At 39.1% G+C, this 24,767-nt stretch overlaps 1 protein-coding gene across 1 annotated transcript in view; it reads right to left on the bottom strand.

Moving 5' to 3' along the window:
- The window catches only part of EIF2B3 (eukaryotic translation initiation factor 2B subunit gamma), an 89,784-nt gene that overhangs the window by 51,203 nt on the left and 13,814 nt on the right, over positions 1-24,767 (bottom strand). Inside the window, exon 4 of the mRNA XM_090269342.1 lies at positions 8,182-8,341. Within this exon, the coding sequence (XP_090125468.1) occupies positions 8,182-8,341 (160 nt within the window). The remainder of the gene's footprint in view (positions 1-8,181; positions 8,342-24,767) is intronic.

Here is a 24,767-nt window from a genome sequence, read left to right on the forward strand (position 1 = left end):
AAAGAAAAATGATGGGCAATTTTCACTTATTATATATATACAAGGATTCTAAATAATTAGCAAATCAAAACCTACAGTGTACATAGATTTTAAAAGATAACAAATTTGTTCCAGCTTTTTCCTTAAAGTAAGTTCTATAATATAAAATGGTATAGCCACTGTGGAAAACAGTATGGTGTTTCCTCAAAAAATTAAAAATAGAATTAACCATATGATCCAGCAATTCCATTTTTGGGTTTGCACCCAAAAGAAATGAAAGCAGGGTTTTGAAGAGGTATTTGTACACCCATGTTCATTAGTCACAGTAGCTAAAAGGTGGAAGCAACCCAAGTGTCCATTGATGGATTAATGGATAAGCAAAATGTAGTATACACATTCAATGTTATTCAGCCTTAAAAAGGAAGGGCTCTGGCTAGTGTGGCTCAGTGGACTGAATACCGGCCTGCGAACCAAAGGGTTGTCAGTTTGATTCCCAGTCATGGCACATGCCTGGGTTGTGGGCCAGGTCACCAGTTGGGAGTGTGCAAGAGGTAACCACATATTGATGTTTCTCTCCCTCTCTTTTTCCTTCTCTTCCCCTTCTCTCTAAAAAGAAATAAATTAAATCTTTTTAAAAAAGAAGGAAATTCTGAATATACTACAACACAAATGAACTTTGAGGACATTATATTAAGGGAAATAAGCCAGTGACAAAAAAAAAAAATACTGTATGATTTTACTTACACATGGTACTTAAAGTAGTCAAAATCAGAGACAGAAAGTAGAATGGGAGGAAGGGGAGGATGGTGGCTTATTGTTTAATGGATAAAGAGGCTGGGGGGAGGGAAATAGGGAGTTATTGTTTAATGGGAATAGTGTTTCAGCTTTACAAGATGAAAAAAGCTATGAAGACGGATGGTAGTGATTGTTGCACATTATAAATGCATTTAGTACCACTGAACTGTACACTTAAATAATAGTGGTAAATTTTATGTTATGCATATTCTACCACAAAAATTTTTGAAGAAAAAATACTGCTCACAGGAAGAAAAGGAAAAACAGGTTAGCTTTAGTCACTCATTCTTTATATCTAGATATAGGATGGCCTAGCAACTAGCTTTGACTAAAGAATGCAGAGGAAGTGACACAGTGTGACTTCTGAGTTTAGGCTTCAGGAGGCCTTGTAGTTTCTTCCCGTCCTGTCATACACTGCCGCCGCCATGTGAACAAGCCTAGGCTAGCCTCCTGTATGATAAGAGACTAGATAGAAAGAGAAACTCAGCTGTCACAGCTGAGGCCCGAAACGTATCAGTGAGTCCAGCTACGGTGAGTAAACTCTAAGAATAATTGCCTCCTGATAGCCTCACCCTTCTGAATCCTCTCCCCTTGAGTATGGGCAGGACTAGCGACTTGCTTCTCATCAGAAGAATACGGCAAAAGTGATGGGATGTTACTTTCATGATTAGGTCACATAAGTTTGTAACTGCTGTCTTGCTAGAAGGTTCTCTCCCTTGCTGGCTCTGATAAAACAAGTTGCTATGTGGAGAGAGGCTGAAGCAATTAAATGAAAAAAATAAGGGCAGCTTCTAGCTAACAGCTAGCTAGAAACCGAGATTCTCAGTTCAACCATCCTTAGGGAACCGAAATTCTGCCAACAAGTAAGCTTAGAAGAAATCCTTTCCTAGTTGAGCCTTCAGATGAGACCTCAGCTCTAGATAACATCCTGATATCAGCCTTGTGAAAGTCTTGAATTTCTATATCACTCTTTAAATTATGGGCATATAAAACCTTGATAAAAAGGAAAACTATATTAAAAAAAAGAGAAAGCCCAGGCTATGGAGTCAGAAGTCATGGGTTCAAGTTCTGTTTCTGCCACTTACCACTGATGTGATCTTGAGCAACTATCCACAACCTGCTATTAGGCCACAAATGTATATAAAACTTGGTAAGTAACAGAACTATCTAGCTCCACTCACTGAATTTTAGCTTGAGAACAAATCTTGATTATCTGTTTCCCACATAGGGCTTAGTGTAGATTTTACATATATTATGTCCTAAATGCAATGACTATATCGAAATGTAATGCATTTGTAGGTCAGGGATCTGATTTCATACCCGCTACACTGTCTGCACATAAATAAATTGCTTACCTCCTTCTTTTCAAATATCATGTTTTAACCCTTTGAGTGCCATGCGTAATTCAAAATTTGGACCAACATGAGAAAAAATTGTATCAATATATAACCTGAGGTACAAAATAAGAGAACAAAACATAAAATACAAATTATTTCATTGTTATTTACATTTATAGCCATCAAAAAGTCTCTGGGAGCAATGCTGGCACTTTTGGGAAAATTTGTCAGCATCACTCACAGCAACATTGGCATTCAAAGAGTTAAAAAATATTTTCGTGTAACTGAGACATTAAATTGTTCCCTGCATTTTGCATATGATCCTGTTATAGTACTTATCACACTGTGACTGATGAGTTCTAGGCACATTTGAACTTAACTTCTGTATACTGTTTTCTCAGTCACGAGAATTTCAGTTTTGAATGTGCAGGGATTTCAAGCCACTTCTGTTGGATATAATTAGAAAAACAGGGCAGGGAGGAGAGTGGGAATTGAGAAGAGAAAATAGATCAAGCAGAAGTCCAAGCAGGAGTAGAAGTTTTGTTTGTTTGTTCTGTGCAGTACAGCTTTGAGAAAAATGAAGACAGCTGGAGCAAAGAAACAGGCTCAGAACTGCCTATGAATATTTGTTAGTGGCAGTGGGAACTGAGCTGATTGAGAAGTGACAGCTAAGTGACAGCTTTCACTCATGTGAATCAGAAACTCACTAACATATACTGATTCTAGTCTGGATCAAGACTACGTAACTCTGAGAACTGGAGAGGAATTTGAGAAATACTACTACAGTAAACTGAGTTAAATAAAAGTTTTCTATAATTTTTCCATTTCAAATATCCCAAGAGACATGGTGGTACTGCAGCGGTAACAGTCAATAATTTGTGTCAAAAATCATAACAGCATAAAACATTTGGACAGAGGAACATACCAAAAAGATAAGCCCTTTAATAAACATTATCTGCAATAAAGCAAAATAAATATACTATGTTCTCACGAAATTGAGGAAAAAAGGAAATCTTGAAGTTTCTAACAAGCAAGAGGTGGTAAACTGGAATTGATTTCTACACATCATTGCAAGTTTAAGATATATATATATATATAATAAATATATATGTATTATAGTATCACTGATATTCTCTTTATATAATGTATTATTTTTATTTGATTTTTGTGACTGCAAAATTACATACATGAGGCCCTGTCCAGGTGGCTCAGTTGGTTGGAGCATTGTCCTACAGGCCAAAAGGTACAAGTTCAGTCCCCAGTTAGGGCACATATGGGAGGCAACCGATCTCACACTGATGTTTCTCTCCCCCACCCCAGTCAATAAACATATCCTTGGGTGAAGATTTTAAAAAACTGCATATATGAGGTTTCCATTAGTTCTCTCAAGATCACGGTTTCTATTCAATTTTCTCCTTCAGGTTTCAAGAGTCTCAAAATGCCCTATAATTAGGGAGGGTATAATGAACCTTTGTCTGTCTACCCTTTAGGGTAGGGATATTATATATATATATATATATATATATATTTTTTTTTTTTTTTTTTTTTTTTCATTTATATGGACCTTGGTACTTAGTTCTGTGCTTAGCATAACACATACCCAGGAACTGTGTTAAACTGATCTCTTGACTCATTCGCTCAATAAGTAATATTAAGCAACGGTGGAACATGGCTAAATACCGACAAGTGGAAGATTTTATATTTCAGTTATGGTACCCAATGCTGCAAAAATCAGTAAACAGGATCCACCAGAGTTTATATACCCCATTTCCCTGCATAGCTTAGCTGGGTTTCTGGGTCCTTCTTACACCTCTGTCATCCAATTTTTTTCTGAGAAGCCGATACCAAGGCTTTAGAAACCAGAGTCTGTTTGAATCACCATGAAAAGTTACATGTGGTCTTTCCAAAGAAGCTTGTGATGTGTAAGGGCAGTGGAGAGCAGTGAGGGAAAATATTGGGACAACTGTAATAGAACAACAATAAAAAAAAGAAAAAAAAAAGAAGCTTGTCTAGACATTTCCGGCTGCCACTATTAGTTTTCCTACAGACTTAAAAGCTATTATGCAAACCAAAACATTTTGGTATTTTGTGGTCTTTAAAGGATTGCCATTTTACATAAAGTATTTAAAAATTCCCTTTACAAACAACATTAGTCCTGGCTGGTGTGGCTCAGTTGATTGAGTGCCAGCCTGCAAACCAGAAAGGTAGCCAGTTCGATTCCCAGTCAGGGCACATGCCTGGGTTGCGGGCCAGGTTCCCGGTTGGGGGTGAGTGAGAGGCAACTGATAGACATATCTCTCACACATTGATGTTTCTCTCCCTCTCTTTCTCCTTCCCTCCCACTCTCTCTCAAAGTAAGTAAATAGAACATCTAAAAAAAACAAACAAACATAGAATGCTTGCAAAGTTATTAAATGTGACTTGTTAGGCTATAGGACAAAATTACTTCCCGTAGGATTATTTCCAAAATATATGTGAAAGTGATAATGATAATAGGAACAGGAATTACAATTTATTAAGCAACTACTATGTTTCAAAGAGTAAACAGAATGCTTTACAAACATCTTACTTCTCACAAAAAATCCTGAAAGATTCAGTTGCACTTTTCAGCTAAAGGAAATGAAGTTCAGGATGGTTAGATCATTTGCCCAATATCATACAGTTCTAGGGCGTTGAAACCTACACAACTGGAACTCTGGAGCCTGTGCTCTTAACAGCTATGCTACAATAGTACGTGTTTATTTAAAAATCTTGAAAACACTTCCAAATATAAATTAATAGATAATGTAGTATCAGTCTAAAACATCATTATAAATTCATGCCCTTATAATGATACCCATGCATGAATCAAACTACAGCTCAGACTCACAGTTCTAGGATTTAAAGGGCTAGGGCTTGAATCTACTTTCTCTGACCTGGGGGGGCTATAAGAGCTGCCTTCACAGGCAAATCCCTCAACCACTCAATAATATCTACTGACTGCTCACCATGGGCCATGAGTAAATCAGAGGGCAGGGCTACCATCTGTAGTCAAAGAAGAGGATACAATTTCACATTAGAGGGTCCAGGAAGGCCTCTCTCAGAGAATAATTTGAAGGCTAAACTGGAGTTAAGAGTGCATGAGTTGTGGGAGAAGAGGGGATGGAGAGCATTTCAGGCAAATAACAACATGTATTGGCCTGCAGCGGGGAAAAAAAAAAATCCAAAATATCCAAATTGAATTTGATCCTGCCTTCCTCAGTATCTATAATTCCTACATATCTGCTGAGAAGAAAGTGGCCAGGGGAGAGAGAGGGCTCCTGAAACATCAAGCTATAACCATCCTCCTATTAGTGAATGGTGATGCGGAAAACTTGGACCTAGGGGATCTACTATTAAACAAAACATGGGAAAGGGGAGACTGCTGGCTATTCTGGCACACAACGGCAGCCGAGAAGCAGGCCAAATATGCAGTCTGAGGAATTTAGGATTCTTTTCAAAAATTCTTATCACTAAAATGCATAGCATCCATGGGAGGAATTAAACACTCAGGTATTTAGGTGAACCTGTCTTCAAATACAATAAAATACAGAAAATGAGAAGTTCAAAATTTCATATTAAGAATGAAAAACCTTGTTTAAAAAAGATTTGGTTTATGTTTAGAAAGAGAGGAAGGGAGGAAGAAAGAGTGGGAGAGAAACATTGATGCAAGAAAGAAACATTGGTCGGTTGCCTCTCACATGTGTCCCAACCAGGGACTGAACCCACAATCCAGGCATGTGCCCTAACAGGGAATCGAACTAGCAACTTCTCGCATTGTGGGATGATGACCAACCAACTGAACCACACCAGTCAGGGCTAAAAAACCTTTTTAAAACACAGATCTAATTATAACATTCTCTTGTTTAAAATTCCTCAATAACTCCTCACTGTTTTGGGGATAAAGTTCAAACCTTTTAGCATGATTCCTGTTTCCTCTCCACTCCCATTTCCTGCTGCCCTGCCCTCCAGCTCACATTCCAGAAACAGCAAGTTAAAGTAAGTATGCAGCATACTTTTTCAAAGAGAATAGAAGAGGCAGCTTAAAGGAACTTCCATTGGCTAACATTTTAAATGGACGGGCAGAAAGATAATAGTTATAGTTTGTTTAAAACAAAATTGTAAAAAGCTATGGCATTTATAATGATATTTAAGAGATAAAAGCTAATGTGAAATGTACTAAAACATTCTAATAACAAGAAGAGTAACTATAACAGGGTATTTATTTCTAAATTATTATAAATAGAGAAATATATAAATATTTATATTTATAAAATATACATCTGTTTATGAAGTCTGGATATACAGTTGTTTCTCTCTGTGTAAGTCCAAAAGGCTGAATACAGGGAATTATAAGTAAGCAAACCAGACCTTGCAAAAGTAGAAAATACATCAAGAACAAAAGGAATGATTGACATGAGGATTATACATAATAATAAGATAGAAAGAGGATTCAACACTCTGCACCAGTAATCACAAAAAGCAACCAGAAAGAAATTTTAATGCTATAATTCAAAATCATAAGTTAACTAAATGCCCTAAAGAAGAAACCTAAAAATACAGACTAATTACTCAAATCCTAGAACTGAAAGCTCTAGGTGGCTTTATTAATAGTAGGATAATAATATGCCATACATAGCTTCTAGCAATATTAAGACTACATCAATATATAATAATGACAGGATAATGGGTTACATAATGCTGGATAAGCAAAATCTAAAGAACTCGTCATTCCAGGGAAAAACTCCAGGGTAAAAACACATCAATCTAGGAAAAATGAAAACCTATATATACAAAAAGTGTAATCTGACAAAGATTTTTGGCCATAAATTCAGTTATTAAAAGTAGCCCAGTCACTGAATCAGTGGTTCAGGTTTGAAATATTCTGGGAAAAGCAATCAGAAACTTTGCCTTAACTAAAATCAACAACTGGTCAATAACCCAAATTCTATGAGTGGTATAGAGTATTATTCCTTTTCTCTTTGGTCTGTTAAGATTACTATAACTCTCTGAAGATTGAAAGAAAAAAGATTAACCTACTACTAGAATCTTAGGAAAATATAAAGACAAGTGTGTTGTAATCCTAAGAAGACAAAGTATGGTTTGTACATGTCAGATCATGTACACCTGGACTTTGGTAATCAACCTGGCCCCGGACTTAGCATTTCCCAAAAGATATGCTGATGGACTGAAACTTTCCCAGAGAAAATGCTAATAGACTTAGCCATTCCCAAAAAATATGTTGACGGACTGAAACTTTCCCAGAGGAAATGCAAATGACTTAGCCCAATATGTTAACTAAGCTGGTGTGGGCGGGAGAAAGCAATGAGATGTAAAGGACCTACTGAATATGTCAATAAGCAAACTCCCCCTTACCGAAAGGTGTATAAAAAAGGTGCCTGCACAAGTGTCGGTGACGATTCCTACGGACCCACGAGGAGGACCGGGAGCTACCCCACCCCCTCGGCCGCCGTTTCCCATGCTCCTACCGGCCCTTGAGTCAGTCCCGGGAATTGCGTCTACCTACTTAACTCCCTTCCCCTGATTCCTTTGTTCCCTCAATAAACCAGCAGTCTCTGGGTGATTTCTCAGAGCAGGGCTACCCTGACAATGACTATCTAGTTTATTTAGGGTCATTAGACCATTCAAAAAAATCAACCACACTAATTTGTAATAGTAATTTTAATCGCTTAAAGGTATCCAATTAAATTTGTAATCAAAACTTCAAATATTTTAAAAAATTTGATTTCAAATTAAATTTTTCTGTTAGGTATACACATTTGAGCCTTAAACGCAATGCAAATAGTTTTGGTTACTCTGTTCTGCGTACAAAAGCCTCTTGGACCTTGCAGAACCTAAAGCCTCTTGGACTTTACAGAATCTGATTAACAGTTATAAACCTCTTCAAGTCAGTGGCTGTGTCTTACTGGACTTTATGTCATCAACCACTAGCACTGCAGTCAGTTTTCAATACATGTTTCTTAAGAGAAAGTATGAATGACAATAATAATTATAAAAATCCAATAAGCAAATCAAACTCCTGTCTCCTTACCTGCTTTTTTTTTCCCCTTTTGACCTGGAACTGGTTCTAAGCCATCTTGACCTTTTCTCATTAACATGGCGAGTGATGCATCATGAGCTCTGAACAGGTCCACAACCTCATGTAAGGCAACATCTGTTATTAGATCACAGCTCAGGACCAGTACATCTGTCTGTCAAATGGAGAAGGGGAAGGTCAGTATCACAAAGGACAAAGGATCATCACAGTATAAAGTACAATGGCTTAGAAACATGCACAAATTCAACACTGATTTTCAAACCATTTTTATTGTAGCAAAATAAGTAAAATAAATGGGATTGTTCTACCTCCCCTTTGTGTGTGTGCCTTACCGCAGCCATTCCTGAGGTATCTCTGGGATCCTGGCCTCTTTGAAACAGAGTCTAAAAACACCACAATATCTATTTCCATGACTATGGAATTAATGATCTTAGATTTATACATCCCTTTACAATGTGAAAAGCATTTTTACATAGTTTGATTATTCAACATGGTTATGCTGAAAAGTGTTCAGTTCGTGCATGTTTCTAAGCCTGTAATTTACCCTGCAATGATTTGCGTGATGCACTGTCCTTTCAGTATTAGGAGATAACAGAATGAATATAACATAAAGCTTTCTTCTTTGGGAAATCAACCTAGCTAGAGAACAATTATAATACAACCTCAGGTATGTATAAAAGTACTCATTTAATCCTGATAATAATACCACGGGGATGAAATCATTACTATTATTGGCCCCCATTTTTATTGATAAGAAATATGAGGCCTACCTATCACAGTGCCTGGCACATAATAGGCATTTAGTAAACTGTTTGATGAATGAATGAATAAATCAATGCAATAAAAAAAAAAAAAGATTTTCTCATGTGGTAGGTCTTTTGATTGCAACTCTAGTGTTCAGGTTAATTACAATAATAACTAATAATGGTAATTAATTGAATACAATTCCGTTGACCAGGAATTGTAATAACACTTTGCATGCATTATCTCCATCTTCCAAGTTCTATGCTGTAAGCACTATTATTATTTGTACTTTACAGACTAAGAAACAGGTTAACAGTAGTTATGTAACTAAGACCTAACAACTAGTAATAACTATTCATCTAACTAAAAAATCTGTGTTGTTGTGAGAGGCTGTGTTTGGCTTCAGTGAATTTTTTTTGAAGACTCTTTCAATGTGTTTGCTCATTTAATCATGGGTGACTTATGAGCGCACCTGCCCACACCACACTGAGTGTTCAGCAGTTTTTGACCAAAATCGGGAACACCCCCGTGCCCCATCCTCTCTATTCACCCAATCTTGCCCTGAGCATTTGTTTCCCCAGATGAAAAAAACTCCTCAAAGGGAAGTGTTTTGCTGATGTGGAAGAGGTGAAACAAAAAACGACAGAAGCACTTAGAGACATCGAAATGAATGAGTTCAAAAACAGTTCTGAGAGGTGGGAAAACATCTCAATAGGTGTATTGCAGCAAATGGAGAGTACTTTGAGGGTAACTGAAGTTTAAACAGGTAAGATGAAATACACACTTTTTTATAAAGAAATTCAATTTTTTGGTTCTGTGTGGGTGACAGTGGGTAGGACAAGAAGTAGGGGGTGAAGGTAGGAAAGAAAGAAATGCCCTGGCCAGTGTGGCTCAGCTGGTAGGAGTGCTGTCCTGTAAACTGAAAGGCTGCGAATTTGATTCCGGTCAGGGCACATGCAGGGGTTGTGGATTCGGGTCCGAGCTGAGGCATGCGCAAGAGGCAACTAATTGATGTTTCTCGCTCACATGCTCACATCGATGTTTCTCTCCCTCTCCCACCTCCCCCAACACCTTTTCCTTTTATTTAAAATCAATAAGCATGTCCTCTGGTGAGGATAAAAAAAAAAAAAGGAAAGAGATAATAGCACTTTTCAAATACTTGATAGTCTTAAGAGTCTTAAGGAAGGACCAAATTTTACCTAAATAGCCCAAGACCAAAAACTAAGAACAAATAGGTAAACCGTGAACAGAAATATTTTTGGTTTCCATATTAACTTATGTCTGTCAATCAGAGCTAGTCAAAAAGAATAATTTTGTAAGGTAATGAATCATTAGAAGTGCTCAGTTAGAACTGGATTATTGCTTGTAACAATTCATTTGTCTTAACATTTACTGAACTCTCTCTCTATGCTGAGACAGGTCCTATTCTGGAACTTGGAGGAAACTTGGACTGCATGCCATCCAGTTGGCTCAGACTCCTGATGACCCTATGAATGAGTGACATCCACAACGTCCTGTCCTCAACAGCCCTGCTCAGCTCCTTTAGACTCATGCCTATGGCTTCTTTTAAGGAGTCAATTCATCTCATATTTTGTCTTCCTCTGTTCCTACTGCCTTCTATTTTTCCCAGCCTTTTCCTTACATCCTGACTTTTCATGGTGAGCCCAGAGTAGGACAGCTTCAGTTTTGTCATTTTTGCTTCTAGTGATGTTTCAGGTTTAATTTGCTCTAGGACCTTCTTGTTTGTCTTTCTGGTGGTCCAGGGTATATCCATAGAGCTCTCCTCTAACTCCATATTTCACAGGAGTCACTTTTTTTTTCCCTATCAGCCTTCTTCACTGGCCAACTTTCGCATCCATACATAGTAACTGGGAACATGAGGGTTATAAGTGATCTTAGCCTTGGTTTCTAATGATACATCTTCACTTTTGGTGATCTTCCTTTGACTAGAAAGTATTAAATGTGAGTGGCTAAGAAAAACAACTTAATATATTTTAAACAAACTTCTACCTGTACATTCTGCCATTATATTTTATCATAAATGCAGAAAACAAAAGTCCAAAAATAGTCAACTGGAAAGCAAATTCCTTGAATTGTAATTTAAATAAACTACATCGATGTTTCTCAATAGCAAACCTACAGTTTCCCAGAGGTGCCTTAGAGAAAGGCTGGTTCCTACTGCCCTTCCCTAGTCAATCAAGGCAGCTCCTCTTTTATTAATTTTATTGTCTAGGCTTCTGTATAAAGTGTTGGTTTGGAAAACAGGTTCTGCTGCTTTTAAAAATCTGAGAAACATCGGACTAAATTACTAACTGGAGCCCAGGTTTAAGAATAAAGTGAGACTTCCGGCCAAGATGGAGGCTTAGACGGACATGCTTGGTCTCCCTCTACAACTAGAAAGGAATACAACTACCTCAAAACAAAAGATAACCAGAAATTCCAGAAAATAAAACTACATGGAAGCCCAACGTATGAAGTTATAAACCAGTGGTGTTCGCCTGGATGGGTAGGAGGGGCGAAATCGGAACCGGAACGGAAAGGTCCTGCAGCGCTGTTTGCAGTAGCAGTGGGGACAGTGGCAGGGAGAGCAATCCCGGCTGCAGTCGAGCCCCGGCAGCTCGTGACCCCCACGCTGGGAAAGGCATTCCCCCCACTGCCTCGGACGGAGAGGCCCAGAGGGTGGGGGGACAGATCCCAGTCTCCCAGAGGAGAATAACGGCAGGAATCCATCTTGGACCCCCACCCCCACACAAAGCGCCACCCCCCACACAAAGCGCCACAGTGCGGCGAAAAAGGTCGGGATCACCTCCGGTCGCTGGGCAGTGACGAGTACACGGGGCTCTGCCCCCCACAGCATGCCCAGGAAGCAAAGCAAAACATAAATCTGTCAAAATGAAGGAGACAACGATTGAAATCCAGGTGACACAGCTCACCAGGCAGCAGATGAAGAATCTGACAGACGAACAAATAAGAAACCTTTCAGAGGCTCAGTTCAGAGCTATAGATATAAGGTGGCTTACAGAAGTAACAAAAGATTTGGAACAAGACCAGGAAGGATTGAAAGCTACTCATACTGAAACGAACGAAAACACATATGAGACAAGCGGTGAGGAAATAAAATTCAGAGATCAAATCAACAAATAGGAACATAGGGAAGGAACAAACAGTCAATCAGTGCAGAGAGAGGAAATGAAAAGTGAGGAAAGTGAGGAGAGATCAGAAACCTCTGGGACAGCTATAAGAAATCAAACATTCGGATTATAGGATTGCCAGAGGGTGAAGAAGATGAACTAGAAATTGAAAAATTATGTGAAAAAATAATGAAGCAGAACTTCCCTAACTTGGGAAAGGAAATAGACTTACAGGTCCAGGAAGCACAGAGAGTTCCAGAAAAACTGGACCCAGGGAGAACCACACCAAGACACATTATAATCAAAATGTCAAAAATTAAAGATAAAGAGAGAATCTTAAAAGCAGCAGGAGAGAAGAAAAGAATCATGTACAAAGGGGTCCCAATTACACTATCAGCTGATTTCTCAAGGGAGACCCTGCAGGCAAGAAGGGACTGGCAAGAAATATTCAAAGTAATGAAAATCCAAAACCTACAGCCACGAATACTCTATCCAGCGAAACTGTCATTCAGAATAGAAGGGCAGAGAAAGTGCTTCCAGGACAAAGTAAAACCGAAGGAGTTCATTAGATCCAAACCACTATTATATGAGATGTTAAAGGGACTGGTTTAGAAGAAGGAGTATCAAAACTATGAACATTAAAATGAAAACTGCATCACAAGAACCAACAACAGAAGCTAGGGAAGTGAAACAAAGGCAAACTAAGTAGGCAACGAGAGTGGGAAAAGAATTATAGGTATGGGGAACATTATGGGGGGAGGTCAGCAGGGAAGGGGAAGGGGGAGAGGGAGGGAGATGGTACAGGAATTAAGAAGCACAGTAGGAGGGAATGGAATAGACAGGAAGAGGTTGAGAAGAACTATATGCACAACCAATGGACATGGGCTAAAAGGCGGGGACAACTGGAATGAGGGGGGCCACCGGGTGGAGGGGAGAAGAGGGAAGGGAAATTGGGACAACTGTAACAGCATAATCAATAAAACATTTTTTAAAAAAAAGAATAAAGCGAATATCTGTATTCATAGAAATTTCTGTTAAGTGATTGTGTGCCCGGCCAGGAGGTGTGGCCCACTGCCGCTGCCCAGCGTCATTGGAGAGTACTGTGTGCATATTGCTAGCCCAGGGAAAGATCAAAATTTTAAATTCGAAGTACAATTTTTACTGAATGTGCATTGCTTTACCACTATTGTAAAGTCGAAAAATCGTCAGTGAAACCAGTGTAAGTCAGGCACCATCTGTACAGAATCGGTACCAGAACCATCCTTTCTTTTCCGACATATAACTCATTATCTATAGCTTCAACAATGCCTCTTGGAGGCCTTATCTTAAGATTAAGAAGTTCAAATTTGGATTTTTTTCTACCATTCTGCTTCTCTTTTAATTATTTTTGGATTTTAAATCTGAGCTAAAAAAAAGAATTGTCCCTACAAACATCTCTTTAGGGGAAAAAATTTCTATGCTTGCCATCCAGGAGCTACCAAATGTTAACAGATCAGCCCACATACATGCAAGCTAAGAAATAGCCTGCGGAATGCTGCTACTTCTAACAATGCTTAGAAAGAGAGGGAGCTGGGCGACTACTAAAGACATGTCACTATAGAAGTTGCCTCATACCATTATAATGAAAATGACAGTTTGTGAGGGAAAAAAAAAAAATCTCCTTTCTAATTTTGAAAGTTTCTCTAGTAAAATGACTGACGTTTGCAAGCTGACTGTTCAATCAATTCAATTTTTAAGTACACTCCAAAGTGAAGAAAATGACCCCAACACAGATGCCTCTGAAGTGGTGTCAATGCTGTCTTGGAAAAGAAATGCTTTTATCATTCAGTATCTGTAAAAAAATAAATCATCAGCATAGTGAATGCCAAACAAGTCCTGCATAATTGTGAACAGTCGGCAGCCTCATTTTTCCCTGTGCTTTTAGGTGACTTTTTGCAAGCTGAATGCAAAATCCCCAAGGAACACAGGAACAGACCCCTCCTCCCAATGTCTGGTTGCCATCTGTTCATTGTGAAAAGAAAGGCATCAGTCTGAAAGGTCAGGGTCTGGGATACAGATGGAGGTGCTACCCGTCAGGCTTCTCATGCCTCTGTTCCCAGAGAATGCACCACCTAATACTCACTGAGACCAAACTCATTCCCATCCTCTTTGGAACTCCACCACTTCCAAAGGTAAGTCTGCTATCTGATCAATGTACTTTGTACTTTGTTTACAAAGGAAAACTAGCCCTGGCCAGGTGGTTCGGTTGGTTGGAGAATCGTCCCATACACCAAATGGTTGTGGGTTTGATTTTCAGTCAGGGCACATACCTAGGTTGCAGGTTCAAATCCCTGGTTGGGGTGCATACAGGAGGCAAGTGATCAATGTTTCTCTCTCACATCAATGTCTCTCTTTCTCAAATCAATAAACATATCCTTGGGTGAGGATTAAAAAAAAGAAGAAGAAACCAAATCATCCTCACATCTTTGTTCAACTGGTGTACTGCAAAAAATTTTAAAACATGCAGTACATGCACTGACCTCTTTTCCCTTAGATTATCAAATAAAAAAAAATGGCACAGCCAACACAACAACAGCCTTCTGGTGTGAATGAATCTAAATTATACCTATTTTTTGTCACATCAGCATAAAATATATTTCTTTGATGTGCCACATAATTTTAGTAGTTTATGTGTGCCATGAGATGAAAAAGGTTCAAAATTGCTAGTACGCACCATAAGAGAAAGAACATAAATGACTATGGTTTTGATTTTTATTCTAAAAATGTAAAGTCCACTCTAGAAATGCAAATGTTCTTCTACTAACTGGAGCCCAGAGAGAAAAGCTGAAAAACTGTTAGGAGCCAGAAGTATTCCTGATCATGTGTAACCACTAGCAATGAATAAACACAGACTGTTTGGATGTACAGTATATCTGAAATGCAATTAACCCGAAAGTGCCCTGGGCACACCAACCCTTAGCTGCCTTGTGTTTGGGGGACCACTTCTTTTCTAACCCCAACAGTGTTCTTCCGCAGAAGCCAACTGGAATCCCCGCAGACCTCCCTACTCACTATTTTAACAGTCCTCAGTATGCCTTATCCCAAGCCTGCTCCTCTAAAGGAGCCAAGGCAATGTCAAGGGTGAGTAACACAGCTCGAAAGGACAGCAAATGTGTGTATTTTTGACAAAGTGGAAAGGTCTTCAAGGGAAGGCGGAAGACAGCACTTTAGTGCTTGGGGAAAAATCAAGACACCCAGGAATTCAAAACCCAAACTGCTGCCAGTTAGTCTTGGCTAAAGCAAACAAATTAAGCTCGGAAAACCCAATTACCACGCCATGGCAAAGCCCAGAAATCTCTCATTACAAGAATATTTTCAATCAAGCCAAAACCACTGAGTAAAACTAGAAGAAAAAAACAAAAGTTAAGTCAGAAAACCGGATGAATGTGTGTGTGGTGGCAATGGTGGGGTGGGAGGTGGAGAGAGCTACTGGGAATAGCCTCTTTTCTTTTCCTGGCAACTGTTCCATGACAGATTGTTATAAATAACACAATCTGGCAAATGATTTCCTACAGCAAGGAGAAAGGAAAACATACTTACTCCCGTGGAAAAACTGTCAGGGCAAGGTAACTAACATGCTTTTACCCACCCAGCACTCTACAAACAATGGCTATGATCCAAATTACCATCCATTACTCCACCCCTGCCCACATGGAATTAATGAATTCAGTTATTTGGTTATGACTATGAATGGTCACAGTTCACACTTGTCTATGTGGTCCAATCCCAATCCGATACTCAAAAGTAGTTTGGGGCTTTAAGAAACACCAGTGGCTGCCTTGGCTGGTGTGACTCAGTGGATTGAGCACTGGCTTGAGAACCAAAGGGTCGCTGGTTCAATTCCCAGGCAGGGCATATGCCTCAGTTTCGGGCCAAGTCCCCAGCTGGGGGCACACAAGAGGCAACTACACATTGATGTTTCTCTCCCTCTCTTTCTTCCGTCTGTCCACTCTCTCTAAAAATAAATAAATAAAACCTTAAAAAAAAGAAAGAAAGAAAGAAAAGAAACAACAATGGCTAAGTTCAAAGGAGACGTCACCATGCTCAATTTTGGTTGGAAAAGATTCCCAGTCTTCAGTTCCCAAAGTGTACACCAACTGCCATTTCATTTTTACTGAGTTGGAGGCATTAGGTGCAGGATGGAACAACCAATTCAGTCTGTAAGACATGTAATAATCTTTCGGCTGAGAGCTAAATCTCCTTCCCGTGATCCTTAGCTTAATCATAGTGTCACCACCATCCAGGATCTGAAGTTAGAAATCTGGCCATTGTCCAGAACTGATGTCTTTCCTCTCTTGCCCAGGCCCTTACCCAACACTTCACTGGTCCCCAAGTCCTCCTCCTTTATCTCCACTGCATTACCTTAGTTCAGGCCTCGAATTATTTTCCCAGTTGTAAGTGGTCTCTCTCTCACTCAGGTTTCCTTATTCTAACGCACACTCCAGTTCCACAACATATTTCATTCCCATGCTTAAAAACAACCTGAAACAGTGTTCTCTAGGGTCGGGGGAAGTAGATGAAGGTAAAGGAGGGGGACAAAACAAAGTGTTGAATACATCCATTTATTCCTCCTTTTAAAACATTTTAAAATACAATACATGATTCCACACCCAGGTTGCAGGTTCAATTTCCAGCTGGGGAGTCTACGAGAAGGCAACCATCCCCCGCCCAGCTCTCTCTCTCAAGCAATGAAAAGAGAAAAAGTCCTTGGGTGAGAATTTTTAAAAAAGGGTCTTCAAAATATAACTCCACCTAACTAATTCAGCCCTCTCCCCCACAATTCCCCTTAACTGCCAAGAATGCACGCCCTGTTCTCTCTTTCCATCCCACTACACATTCATCCATCAAGAGCATGTCCTGTCACAGTTATTATAAAGGGCAGAGCCAATATATTATCTCCTTTAGAGATGAAGTCTTTTCGGATCCATTACAGACCTTAAATCACTAAATTGGATTACATGGTTGCTTTCCCATCTGGACTTTGAGCTTCATGAGGATCTCTTTTATCTTTGTATACCCAGAGTTTAACCTAGTGCTAGAAAACAAGAATCAGTAAATGCTAGCACTCTTCCTATTACCTCCTTCTCCTTGTATGAATTGACTCAAAGATTAAAATATTCCATTCTAGATATTTAGAAACAGCATGCTTTCTGACAGAGCTGAGGCCCCTTTGTAGAGACTGTGACTGTTCAGAGTTAGGAGAGGGCCATAAAGGGAATTTTGCAGCTCCCTAAAGCAATGCGGTAGGGAACACACCTGCTGCCGCCAGAGAAGAAAAAGGCAGAGATATCTGGAAGGAAAGAAATCAGATGCAACTGTCCTGGAGAGCACGGCCAGATTTATAATTTTATGGAGGTTCATCATTTATAGTTATAAAGTTTTCCTCTTCAAGTCAAGAATAAATAAAGGAATTCTACTCATGTTTCCTGTGTGAAGCTAAGAAGAAACTGAGAATGCATTAATTTCAAACTCTGTTAAATGAGTTCTCTTTCAGGATGTAGACAGATATCTGCAATTAATCTTAATCTCCAAATGCACTGATATTAATCGAGAAAAAAATAAAGGCTTTTTGTTCTATCATATCACATCTTCACTTTGAAATAATGTATTATTCTAAATTTATATTAAATAGTTTCATTCTTTTTCTTTGGTCAGATATACACATGTGCCACAGGACAAAAATATTGTCCCATTTCAAGATCATGGAACATGTCTTACAATTACATTATATATTTTCTGCCTGCAACTTGAGTTTCAATTATATCCTAAGTATGACGTGAAAACATTGTTCAGTTTACTTGGAAACCAGAAAGCCTGGGAGAAGGTCAGGAGAGGGTAGATAGGGGCTGTAACAAAGGGAAGTTTATAAAACACAAGAAAACATCACTTTAACTAGTTAAACAAAAAACAACAACAAAAAAACACTAAACTAAAATTAGGGTTTTATCAGCCCCCAAAAGCAACTTCTAAGATTAGGTATGTCTCCTTTTCCTATTAATTCCATATATGACTTTAAATGTCACTCCCTCATTGGGCCTCAGTTTCTTCATCTATAAGATGAGAGGCATGCACTATCTCTGAAGTCATTAATGGCATAAAATTTTATGATTATAAAGGTCAAGCTATTTTCAATTTTTATCTAGAACCACACTCTGAGTTCAGTGGCATTAATAATGATGGTGACCCTTAAAGTCCTGAGTTTCTCACCCACTTTGGGAATCATCATGAAAAATTAAATCATGTTAAGTATAGTTTTGGTGCTCAGCACATTTAATTAAGTCAATTTTTGAATTAATATAGTTCTTGTCCCATAGTCTTATGCAGGAAGATGATGATGTAACCGATAATTTTAATCTTCTATGCAAATAAAAAAAATATGGTACCTGATCTAATCTTAGAAAGTCAGAGAAGGCTTCTTAGAGCAGATGATGTCCAAGCTGAGAGCTGAAAAAAGGTAGGGTAGCTACTGGTTATTTCACATGAACTCCCTGGTCACAATGACAGAATGCTTACTGACTTTCCACAAATCATACGGTCCATTCCATTGATCAGGCTGTAGTGTTACCTTGTGATTCAGAGGACAGGGGGTCCGAGCAAGAGTTCCCCAAAATTTATGTCATGTGGGCTGCTTGTCACTCAAAGATAGAGTTTACGATGACAACTTGGACTTTCTACCGTAATTCTTAGCTATCACATTTCCCCCCTACCCTATAGCCCTCCATTTCACAAAGGTGTTCCTATAGATGAAGGAAGGAAGTGACTTAAAATAATCAGGCTCGCACAGAGCTTGCAAGTTTTCTGGCTACCACATGCAGTATAGGGCTGCAGAAATTCCATTTAAAGACCAGAGTTCCAACAAGCTGCAGTCTGAGAGAGGTTAAGATGAAAACACTTCAAGCTTGTGCATACATATATTTGGTGAGCACAGTCCATAGAAAAGCTCCACTGAGATTTACGGGAGGAAAGTAAAGTTCGAAAATACCCTCATTCAACTTGTTAACTTCTTTCTGTCATAACTGCTTGGCTTTTCACTATGTCACCGGCAGGCTCAAAGAAAGCATCACTGGGGATATAGTGAGGCTCTCCTAGGCAACCAGAGCCCACCAAAGCAGTCCTAAGAAAAAAGTTGCCACTTAAAAAAGTCTTCAAGCAAGTTGGGGCCAAGTTCTCAGATCTTCACTTGACCAAATTGCACTCCTTTTTAAGCAGATAAAAATCTGCCAAAAACAAGTCTCTGGGCAAAATGAAAGGTTCCAGAAAAGAAGAGAGAGATTTGTAATTTGATAAAGACATCAAACACTCAACTGAAAAGAACTTGCCCTTAGCTTTTTGAACATCTAAAAATAGCACGTATATTCAATCTTTCTAATAAGCTGTCTCTGGGATGGGGATTTCATGGGCATGGCTTGTTCTCTGTTGTAGCATGTTGGCTGTTTCAAAAGAGATAACAATATTCCCTTTCCTACATCAAAGAACATAAATAACTAAACCTTTAAGTAATGCATTGGTATCATTATCCCTATTTTCTTGGTTGTGAAACTGAGGCAAAAGATAAATGAGGCTTGCCTGAGGCCAAAGAAAGATTCCTGTCTAGATTAAATAGCAAATTATTATCTCTGTAATCTCTAAATTAAGAGAAGCCATGAGACCTGCAATATAAGTGCTTCAAACATACTACAGAAATTGATTACAGATTTAGTCTGCTGAGGTCTCTTAATATACCTCACTAACCTATTCTCAAAACACTTATCTAAGGAATAATCACATTGTTTCTAAAGCACAAAAATGGCACGAATGGCTGATAACCTCAGCCAATCAGAGGAGCATCTAATGTGGGTCAGGTTCAATGCCCAAGGAGTCAGCCCACTTTGCTTTATGTGCTGATTACAGACTGCAGCCTTACTTCTTGCCTAAGAAGAATTCTTCCTCAAGAAGAGCCAGACGTCTTGCTCATATGGTTCTAGACAGGACAGAAAGTCTTCCTACAACAATGGATCTCCCTCCACTTAGGGAAAGATATCAAAAAGCAACAGCTATCCACTTGTAAGACAAGGATACTACAGTTTCCTGAGTCTTGTTAGGAGGTTTGCTAATTTTAAAATATTTTATACAAAAAAATATTTAATTAAGAGTTCTATAACCATTGAATTGTATACTTTAATAAAGTTCTACATACAGAGTGGACAAAAGTAGGTTTACAGTTGTTCATATGAAAAATAATACAGCCCTGGTCGGTGTGGATCAGTGGACTGAGTGCATGCCTGTGAACTGAAAGGTCACTGGTTCAATTCCTGGTAGGGCACACACTTGGGTTGCAGGCCAGGTCCCAGTGTATGAGGCAAACAATCGATGTTTCTCTCCCTCCCTTCCCCTCTCTCTGACAATAAATTAAAAAATCTTTAAAAAAATAATACAATAATAATAATAATACACAAATAAAAACTGTGTTTTGTGTACTCACAAGTGTAAACCTACTTTTGCCCCACTCTGTACACATACAACTATGTTATATACACAAACAATCCTATAAACATGAACCCCACAGACTCACAAAGAGAAGAAAAAAGTAATTTTGAAGTATTAGATCAACTAGACCTGTTTTAAAGCCAAGGGTCTAGAATTAGAGTGGATTATAAAGACCACTGATGCCTGTCTTTTGGAGGCACCGTGAGAGAGCGAAAAACTCACAGGCATTTGAGATGCACAAATGCATCTCATAACTCAGGGCTGGGCTTTAGCTCTGGCTCAACACCTGACCAGGTGTGGGATTTGGGGACGCTTATTTAAACCCTATGAGTGTCAGGTTTCTCAACTGCAAAACAGAATAAAACCATCTACCTTTTAAAGTTTCTTTGGGGATTAAAAACCTACAAGGCCAGACACACACCGTAAATAGGAAGAATCTCCCTTGTGATCTTCAGAGCAAACATTCCAGGTAACTCCAAGGAAAATAATATTTATGTCCGCATAATCATCTAACAAATGAACTCCTTACTTTAGGGTAGTTTCTAAGAACAGAAACTAATGTTCTGAAATAAATCAATTAATTTCTCAAATGTACTAATTTATAAAGCTTTTGCAAATTTAAGTATCCTTAAAAGTGCTCAACTAGCAACAGACTGAGACGTGTGCATAACAGCTATCACTTGCGAAGCAGGTCTCTGATACTTTTCAATTTGATTTTTCATCTGCCTTTCTGTTCTCCCCAAGATGTTCAACTTCTAAAAAAAATAAAGATCAAATTACACCTTAAATGTATATAATTCAGGCTGCCTCAATCAGAAAGAAAAGACTACCAATAAAGTTATTTAATTGGCATATTTTCTTTTTTTAGTATGTATCAAAGAATATAGATCTAGGTAAAATTTTAAAGGTATATGCTTACACTTACTGAGGCCTTCACATGACACTATTTGGAGATAAAAATATCCCGTAATATCTTAGCTTTGTAATAATTCTTCAACTGCTCAAGGACAGGACCTACCAATATTTTTATGCTTTTTCTGGACCTATTCTATCCTCTTCACACTAGGAATATCTATTCCTACATATTGCTCCAGCATCACAAATTCCAGTTCTCTCTATAAGACTCAATTAGAGAGTGTGGGTCAAGATGGAGGCATAGGTAGACACATAACAACCAGAACTGTCAGAAAATTGAGCTATATGGAAGTCTGAGAACCAAGTGATTTAAAGCCACATTCATCCAGATGGGTAGGAGGGGCAGAGTTGCAGAGCTGAGGCAGAGAGGAGGTGTGGTGCAGAGAAAAGGCTGCGGAACAGACAGTCCCACATTCACATGTGGTAGAAAAAAAGTTGGGAGGGATACCCGAGGAGTGAGCGATCCCAGCCACAGGCCAGATCATACAACCCAGGATTCCAGCACCAGAAAAATAAACCCCCACTACCTCTGGCCGTAAAAAGCAGTGGGGGCCCTGGCTGGCATGGCTCAGTAGATTGATGGCCTGAGAACCAAAAGGTCGCTGGTTTGATCCCCGGTGAGGGCACATGCCTGGGTTAGGTCCCCAGCTGGGGGCATATGAGAGCAAGAGGCAACCAATTGATGTATCTCTGGAACAGTGGTTCTCAACCTGTGGGTCGTGACCCCTTTGGGGGTCAAACGACCCTTTCACAGGGGTCACCTAAGACCATCAGAAAACACATATATAATTACATATTGTTTTTGTGATTAATCACTATGCTTTAATTATGTTCAATTTGTAACAATGAAAATACATCCTGCATATCAGATATTTATATTACGATTCATAACAGTAGCAAAATTACAGTTATGAAGCAGCAACAAAAATAATTTTATGGCTGGGGGTCACCACAACATGAGGACCTGTATTAAAGGGTCGTGGCATTAGGAAGGTTGAGAACCACTGCTCTAGAACATCGATGTTTCTCTCCTTCTCTTTCTCCTTCCCTTCCCCTCTTTCTAAAAATAAATCAACTAAACTTTAAAAAAGCCCAGTGTGGTTGGTGCCACAGAGGAAACTGCCAGATTTTAGCCATTTAAAGGGCCGGCATGGTCTTAGAATGTACGCAAACCCCAGGGCAGCAGCTGGAAGGGTGCCCGTTGCATATGGGAAGTGTGTGAAGTGACTGGAAATGGGGCAAGTGCCAGGCAAGTCACCAAAACCAGGCAGCACCACTGTCCCCTCTCCAAATCCCCTAGCACACACAGAGCCACAAAGTGATGAAGCAGGTGGCCCTGCCCTTGCAATTTACCTAAGGCTCTGTCCCACACAATTTATAGGTGCCTTTGCTACACAGGCCATGCTACTAAGACAGGGAGTAAAAGCAGCTCTCCATAATACATAGAAACAAACACAGGGAGGCTGACAAATTGAGGAGGCAAAGAAATTTGGCCCAAATGAAAGAACAGGACAAAACCCCAGAAAAAGAACTAAACAAAATGGAGATCAGCAATCTATCAGACGCAGAGTTCAAAACACTGGTGATAAGGATGCTCAGAGAACTCATTGAGTATGGCAAAAAAGTTAAGGAAGAAATGAAGGTTACACAAAGTGAAATAAAGAAAAATGTACAGGGAACCAACAATGAAGGGAAGGAAACCAGGATTCAAATTAACGATTTGGAACAAAAGGAAGAAATAAACATTCACTCAAAACAGAAAGAACAAACAAGAGTGCAAAAAAATAAGGAGAGGCTTAGGAACCTCTGGGATAACTTAAACGTGCCAACGTCCAAATCATAGAGGTGCCAGAAGGAGAAGAGGAAGAGCAAGAAATTGAACTTATTTGAAAAAAATAATAAAAGAAAACGTCCCTAATTTAGCAAAGGAAATAAGACATACAACAAGTCCAGGAATCACAGAAAGTCCCAAACAGGTTAGGCCCAAAGAGGACCACACCAAGACATATCATAATTAAAATGCCAAAGGTTAAAGATAGAGAATTTTAAAAGCAGTAAGAACAAAGAAGAGAGTTACCTACAAAGGAATTCAGATAAGACTATTAGCTGATTTCTTAAAAGAAGCTTTGCAGGCAAGAAGGGACCAGCAAGAAGTATTCAAAGTGATGAAAGGCAAGGACCTACAACCAAGATTACTCTATCCAGCAATGCTATCATTTGGAATGGAAGGGCAGATAAAGTGCTTCCCAGACAAGATCAAGCTAAAGGAATTCATTATCACCAAGCCATTATTATATGAAATGTTAAAGGGATTTATTTAAGAAAAAGAAAATCAAAACTATGAACACTAAAATGACAACAAACTCACAATTATCGACAACTGAATCTAAAAAACAAAAACTAAGCGAACAACCAGAACAAGAACAGAAGCATAGGTATGAAAGTCATTTGGAGGGTTAATAGCGGAGAGGGAAAAGGGGGAGAATGGGGGAAATGGTGCAGGCATTAAGCAGCATAGTTGGTAGGAACAAAATAGACAGGGGGATGTTAAGAACAGTATAGGAAAGAGTGAAGCCCAATAACTAACACACATGATCCATGGACATGAACTAAGAGGGGGTGATTTATGGAAGGAAGGGGGTTACTGGGTGGAGGGGGGAAAATTGGGACAACTGTAACAGCATAATCAATAAAATATACACACACAAAAAGGCTCAATTAGAAAGTGACATTCATGAAGCAGTCCTTCAATAAGCAGATCCAAGCTGTGTTTCCTGATACTCCCCTAGAGGGCGCATGGTACTATTCTAACTTCTTTACCATGCGCCAAACACACTCAGGGAAAAATTCAACGTCCACTGAGACATGTGCCATGTGGCTGTACCTACCTGACATTATCCTATTAATCCCTTGATTCCCCAATGCATCTACTGAGACTTTGGCACCTTATGCATAGTCTGTTTTTCCACCTGAACTTTAGGCAAGTTACTCAAGCTCTCTAAGCCCTACCATTCTCATCTGTAAAATGTGGATAAAGATAGTATTTGCCTGAGCGTAGCTGGAGGATTAAATAAAATAATGTACATAAAGTGTTTAGCATGCAGACCTCTGGTGTTGGAAAACTGGTGGCCTAGGAACCCAAATATTTTGTTAGAAACGCCTAAAAACTTTGGATAAGACATAAAACATTGCAAATATAGTCGAACTTTCAAGAAACAATGGGAAAATACCAAGTTCCAAAACTGAAGAAGGAAGTGAAAACTGAGCTGAAACCTCAGCTACCGG

Source organism: Furipterus horrens, unplaced genomic scaffold (genome assembly GCF_987537825.1).
Source record: "Furipterus horrens unplaced genomic scaffold, mFurHor1.1.pri manual_scaffold_3, whole genome shotgun sequence".
NCBI lineage: Eukaryota > Metazoa > Chordata > Mammalia > Chiroptera > Furipteridae > Furipterus > Furipterus horrens.